This window comes from Cyprinodon variegatus, unplaced genomic scaffold (genome assembly GCF_000732505.1).
Source record: "Cyprinodon variegatus isolate N-32 unplaced genomic scaffold, C_variegatus-1.0 Scaffold554, whole genome shotgun sequence".
NCBI lineage: Eukaryota > Metazoa > Chordata > Actinopteri > Cyprinodontiformes > Cyprinodontidae > Cyprinodon > Cyprinodon variegatus.
In genome coordinates this window covers 568,008-574,609 of record NW_015151007.1, presented here as the reverse complement: position 1 = coordinate 574,609, position 6,602 = coordinate 568,008, and the positions used below count along the sequence as shown (strand labels likewise).

At 43.3% G+C, this 6,602-nt stretch overlaps 1 protein-coding gene across 2 annotated transcripts in view; it reads right to left on the bottom strand.

The window, feature by feature from the left end:
• The window catches only part of crtc2 (CREB regulated transcription coactivator 2), a 40,285-nt gene that overhangs the window by 12,037 nt on the left and 21,646 nt on the right, over nt 1–6,602 (bottom strand). For both annotated transcript variants that reach the window (XM_015391667.1, XM_015391668.1), the window contains 4 exons: nt 5,136–5,162; nt 3,392–3,471; nt 3,116–3,165; nt 2,762–3,030 (listed from right to left, as the gene is read on the bottom strand). In XM_015391667.1, the coding sequence (XP_015247153.1) occupies nt 2,762–3,030; nt 3,116–3,165; nt 3,392–3,471; nt 5,136–5,162 (426 nt within the window). The remainder of the gene's footprint in view (nt 1–2,761; nt 3,031–3,115; nt 3,166–3,391; nt 3,472–5,135; nt 5,163–6,602) is intronic.

The window sequence follows — 6,602 nt, the reverse complement described above, 5'->3', positions numbered from 1 at the left end:
TTTTTAGACTTTTTTTTTTAGACTAGGCTTCTGAGTTTTTTAGAAACTCAGAAGCTGATCAAATATCGGGTTAAATATCGGTGGGGTGGCCGATGTCCGATATTCAGTTTTAAGGCTGATACCGATAGGGGGCCGATTATATCGTGCATCCCAAGAGAAAACTCTTGGCTGGAGCCAATTTTGGTTCCATTTACACTTAATTTCCAGACGAAAAGTTAATGGTGCATCTCCCAAATGTCCCCGCCGCACCAACGCTTTTATTGGTTCCGCTATCGGGATGGAACCAATAATGCCGAGCCGTTATTTTTTTTTAAATAAATAAAAAAAAAGTCTATTTGAATGTTTTATTTAGATTACAAAAATAAATCGTAATAAAAATAATCCTATTTATGAAGTTTTAAAAATTAAGACCTATGAAAGACTGTTTTAAGACATTTTAATACCAATTAAGGCCTTAGTTTTATTTTGAAGAATTCAATGCCTTTTAAGACTTTTCAAGGACCTGTGGGAACCCTGGGACAGCGGAAACAGATTCCTGCACCGACATTAAACTGGATCCTTTTCTTTAAACGCCTTTTGAAACAACACAATCCTTTATGTACGGCAGAGTCTGTGCCGAGTCCACACACGGACACGCCTGCACGCCGTTCAGCCTGACCACTCGATGCCACGGCTGTCTGAGGTCCTTCTAACACGTTAAAATGATCAAATGTTCATTCGTTTATTTTTTTTTTCAGGGCTTTAACACAAATGGGAGGAAAATAAGTCGTAGAGTTGGGAGGCATTAAAAAATAATTAATCAGGTCACTTTTTGCTGATTTTCTTTACTTCCTTTTAACACCTTTATCGACCGAGCAGACAGGCTGTTCTAAAGAAAACAAAAATCAGATCTGGGTTCAGATCTGTTGAGGCTGAGCTCAGAACGGCTTCCTGTCTGTGGTTCGTGCAGTCGCCTCACAGGCAAACGAAAAACGCCAACATTTTCCGACTAAAAGAACTCTAAGGTTAAATTTAGAGATTCACCCCAAACACTCCCCTCTGCTTCACGTCACATGCTTTCTCTGCTGAACCCTCTGATGAGTCACTCAGTTTGACTTTGGCTCTGCTACGACCTCAGAAACAAAGATGGAAGCGTCGTGGTTCCGGTCTGTGAACCACGCCGCCATCAGAGGAGCTTCTGATCCAACAGGTCAGATCGTTTCCTCTGAGAACACGATGGCACAAACATCTCCAGAACAAACGGCTCAGCTAATCATTCTCACTCAGGCAGGTCTGGGTCTGCTTTGGACCTGCTGATAAAAGTTTGCTTTATCTTATATCTTTATTCAAATATGAATACAAATAAATAAAAACCCATTTAAGATTCAACTTCCTTCTCTTTTTTGTCTTTTTTTTTAGAGATTTAAGCTCATTTCCTGTCAGAAATTAATTTATAACGTGGAGCCGTCAGGTATGAACACTTTTAGGTTCATGCAAACCGCTGCAGGTCAGCGACTCGATGCAATTTAAAATATTTCTCCTAAACTCTCAGGTTGATCTGAGCGGACTGACCGAGGAGGAGACAAAACAAAATGGAGTCGAGGAGACCTGGACTTTCAGGCAGGGGTGGATTTAGGAAATTTGGGGCCCTAGGCAAAGACAGGCATAAAACAGCCCCATTCTCTAGATAGAGAAATGTTAATAGAATAGACATCCATTATCTGTTCTAGGTTGTGTCCCTCTCTTCTTGTCCCTTTTCTTCTTGTTTTCCTCTCTATGTTTTGTACTCAGCTGACTTTTCATGCTGTCTCTAAAGGAATGAAAGATTTTTTCCAAGCACTAAGCTCACTTAGCTGATTGCTCCTTCCTGTGTTTCCAAAAAGGCCAAAGTAAATAACCCAGTCCTTCTTTTCACTGTAGACAAGCCATGATCTGCTTATCTGTTCTCCATTTTTCATTTGGATGAAATAATAGCTGCATGAATCATGACAGCAGACAAGATAGAGGAGAGCAGGAGGCGGGGTTACCAATCTACTCGCTCTGGAGAGCAGAGTTCGCTGCTTTTAGATGTTGTCTCCAAAGTCTCCAGTAGCAGAAAAAAGTCTCTAGATTTGGCGCTAGGAGCTTTTTAGAAATCAAAGTGCTAGAGGGGTCTGAAAAGTGGCTAAATATAGCGACTAAAGCGCTAAGTTGGCAACACTGCTCTTTGCATGGTTTGTTTTCAAATGGTTTGCTGCTGTCTGTTTGGACCTTTCTGAACATGTGCAGCAAATGGACTGATCCAATATGGTGGACACTGAAGGGGGGGGCTGAGACACACTTAATATTATCAGCGTTCTGATGGAATTTTAGCCAAAGAATATTTATTAAAAACATAATTAATAGGCAGAAATAAGGAATAGTTGTATTAACAATACATGTAAGTAGAGTTTTTTGGGGCCTCCAGGACTCAAACTTTTGTGGTTTGGTTTTTCCACTGTAGATCTGCATGTTTTTGCATTTTTAGGGTCGATTTTATCCAAAAAAGGAAAAAAATAAATAAATAAATTAGACCCATAATTTAAATGTACGAGTTGTAATGTGTTTGTAATGTGTGAGGAATTAAGTGAATATATTTATATGAGGAATAAATTGGAAAACTGCAGCACGCCGTGTATATGTAGGGTCCCTCATGGGGACCCTAACAGGTTTAAAGGATAAACGCTGTTCAGGAAACGCTGCTTCTCCAACTCAAACATTTAAAGCATCAGTTTGATCAATACTCAGCCAGCAGGGGGCGGACCTGGCGATGGGTGGTGATAGCTGCCGTTTCCTCCCGCTGCGTTGGCGGCGGTGATGCCCAGCTGGGTGAGGGTGGAGGCCAGGTTCCCTGTGCTGCTGCCCCCGCTCAGAGGGGAGGGTCCTGGGTAACTGGGCTCATCCTGGTCCAGCGGCGTGGGAAGCGGTGAGGGGAAGTGGAGGCTGGACAGGTCGGGGAGCGAGCCGCCGGTGCTGGGAATCTGAGGGACGCCTTGGACCGGCGTGGACGGCTGCTCCGGGGACGAAAAGATACTAGGAGGAAATGGAGCACAGTCAGCTGACAGACCAGAAGGCGTTCTGCTCCAACAGTTGAGCGGTTATGTGCGGCTGGACCTACTTGATGCCTGGAACCTCGCAGGACTTGGGTCGAGATGCCGAAGACGAAAGCTGGAGCAGAAAACAGAGAATTTCAGTTCAGCAAACCTCCAGGTTCCCTCAGCAGAGCGGAGGACATCATCTACATTTCAGCAGCGTTAACTCCTCAGAACTGGGCCGGTCCAGTTCTGAGGAGTTAACAGAAAAGGCTCAGAGTAGAAGATGCTTCCTTCAGCTGCTTCCTCTGATGATTTAGGTTCACGGAAAAGTTTCGGGAAATGCTTGAACTTCAGCGAACCTTCTTAAGGTCCCAGGGTTTGAGCAGTTTGTCCTCATCCAGGACGTTCTCTTCGATCGGAGGAACCGGATAGGGGAACACTGCAGACAAACAACAGGAGAACATGAAGAACGTCCAGTTTTCAGAGAACCGTGATGATCGGTTTGTGGCTGCATCTCATCAGAAACCTGGAGGAGAAGCAACCATTCCAGTGGAACATGTTCCTCCTTCATTTCTACCTCAGACTCTCAAGGTTCTTCTACTTTAACCAAACTAAAGGAAGGTCCTTTAAAACAGACTTTGGTGACAAGAAGATCCGGTTCGGTATCAACCTCCATGTCTAAGGCTACGTTCACACAGTGGCCTGAAGTGACCATAGGTGACCCAGGTCGCATTCATCCAACCTGAACGCCATTAATAACAGACAAAGGTCACTATTCTGCGTCTTGCTACGCAGAAGCGGCAAGAAAAAACAACCATGGCGGATGATGATGCGGAGAGCAATGTTTATATTGAAAAGGATGGAAATGATTGCTAGACGCGCTCCGGCAGACATGTTCACAAGTCATTTTTTGCAAGTCCAAGTCAAGTCTCAAGTCTAGAGTAGGCCTGTTGCAATTTTCTGTTCAATTAGAGCTCAACGTGCAGAGAGACACGCCCACTGCTGTTCACTACCCATACAGTTCTGCTAAAGCTGGACCTAGACCTACAGAATGCAGCAAAGCCCATTAGACCCAATCTATAGTTCTAGTTCTAACACAGAGACAGTTTAAAGCTTCAGGTCTGATATTCTGTCCGACTGTAAGAGGAAGGAATCCGTATGTTGAGGTTCTGCTGATCAAATTTTCACAATGTTAACAGATTAATTAACAGAAAATAAACATCTCTACTAAAACAAAACATTGACAATAGAAATTTATGGAGTGAAATTGGGTCCAAAAATTTTGTTAAACTTTTTTTTTTTTGGTGAAAAAACTGAAAACAAATTCTTTAAAATAAAAACCTGCACAAAAAGATTTAAATTGAAAAAAAAAATTGTTCAGGATATAGAAAGGTCTTTAAAAGATAATAAATAATTTGTGTTCATATCTTTGAGGAAAAAAAGACAAAAAGGTTTCCCAGTTTCAATACATTTTTTTCTTGTTTCCAAATGTTGTTGGTTCACTTTAAAAAAAAATCTTTTCCAGATTTAGATATATTTTTTTAGGTTTTTCTAGAACTTTTTGCCTTTAAGTTTAAACAAGAGATGTTTGTGAACCAACTTTATGGCCCAAATTTTGCTCCATAGTAAAAGGAGCTGAAAGCACCGATGCATCGGTTCTTCCCTCAGATGGATCCAGCATGAGGTGAAGGACATTTTTACAGCCTGGTCCTGCAGAACCAGGGCAGTTTTGTGGTTTCCCTGAACAGGGATAACTTCAAACAGAACCTAGAAATCCCCCAAGATCTCCACTGATCTGTAGAAACCCAAACCCCTTGGTTTGGATCAGCTGCGCCTAAAGAGGTTCTGGTTGTTCTACGTTATTTTGATCAGGCTGTAGTCGATGTGCGGTCCGATTCCCCCCTCCTTAAAAAAGATCCTCTCATATTTACACAAACAACAGACAGACGTTCTGGAGGCCGTTCTGGATCGATAACGGCCCTTTCTGTGATTCTACAGATCAGAGTTTTACAGCTGAGGTCCAACATGACACCAGCTAACGCCCTCTGATCCAAACAGGCGGTTCTGATGAGATGCTCTCACCAACCAGGAGGGTTCACTCACTTCTTCGGTTCTCTGCGTCGCTCTGACCTGCAGAACCAAAAGACAAGAACAGAGCAGGGATCAGTCCGATGGGTTCACCTCTACTTCTCTCCAGAACCTGCTGTACCAGGAGGATTGGGTCTAACGGGCCTCGTTCTGCTGCACACACAAAGCCATTTTTTTTCCCCTATGTTCCTCTGAGGAGAGTAATTTTGATCAATCGTCAGGTTTTAGGAGTTTTAAATCGAAGTTCTGGAACACTATGCATTCTTCCTATGGTTCTGTAAAACCAGAAGAAGACCTTTGCATAAGTTTGACAATATTGCATAAGTTAATCTGAATTGGATCATCAGAACTGTCCTGAAGGAGACTTTAATGCTACGTTCACACCAAACGCGCTTTGGGCAGCAGAGGCAGCTGGTTTACATGCATAGTCTGGTTGATGCGCTGTGAAAAACTTTTTTTTGTTTGTTTTTGCGTTGCCGTTCACATTTCCAAATATATGCAACTTGTATCTGATCTTCTGTTTGAACTGCATTAGTACAACGCAAGTGTCCCGCATGTGTAGTAGAGGACGCAATGACGTCACAAGCTAGCGTGCTCTGTGTTTACGGAAGTAAACATGGATGGTAGCGCTGGAGCGAATCTAGCGATCTTTCCCAACCTTAAAAAAAAACAATCTTTTAAATATAAATACTGCTCTCCGTATCATCGCCCGCCATGTTTTTTTTTTTTTTGCCGCTTCTGCGTAGTAAGACATAAAATAGTGACCTATGTCGAGTATTAATGGTGTTCAGGGTGGATTTAAAAGATTAGATTCGTACCAGATTCAGGACCACAGAGCCAAGTGGCCTGGGTCGCATTGGAAAAAAATTGGATCTGAGTTGTTCAGACTGTCGTGAAAAGATCAGATCCAGGTCGCATTTGGGCAAAAAAATTGGCTTTGGGTCACTTTGGGCTGCAGTGTGAACGTAGACAAAAGGTCCTGCGGCGTTGCGAGCATCTGAGATGCGTGACACGCTTTTATTTTTGCTGCATCAACCAATCAGAGAAGCTGATCTGGGAGCTGGCAGGGAGTCAGACGCAGCACTGCTGATGCAGAGCGCTATGATCACTCCTCTGAAACTAAATTAGCTTAAAGTCGTAGGGAAGCGGCTGTTCCAACCGTTGCATTTGCAAATTCTCCCAGTGGTGCCCGACTTTACACGAGTGAATAAAGTGAATGTGATTGGTCGATTATCAAGGGGGCGGGATTGTTCTGGTGGAAGGTTTGCGAGCAAGTTTGGTTGTGGCCGGTTTGTCGGAAGCATCTTGCTAACCAGTTAGCATCTTAGTGCTAGCAGGTTCCCAATGGGAAATTCCATTGGGACCAAGTAGCACTAAATTGGTGACTTAGAAACGACGCTGTCAAGGAACGCTATGGACAGCGGAAACATGCAAGAGGAGGAGAGTTTAGTGTCGGAGGTCGTGGATCACAGAGCTCAGAGT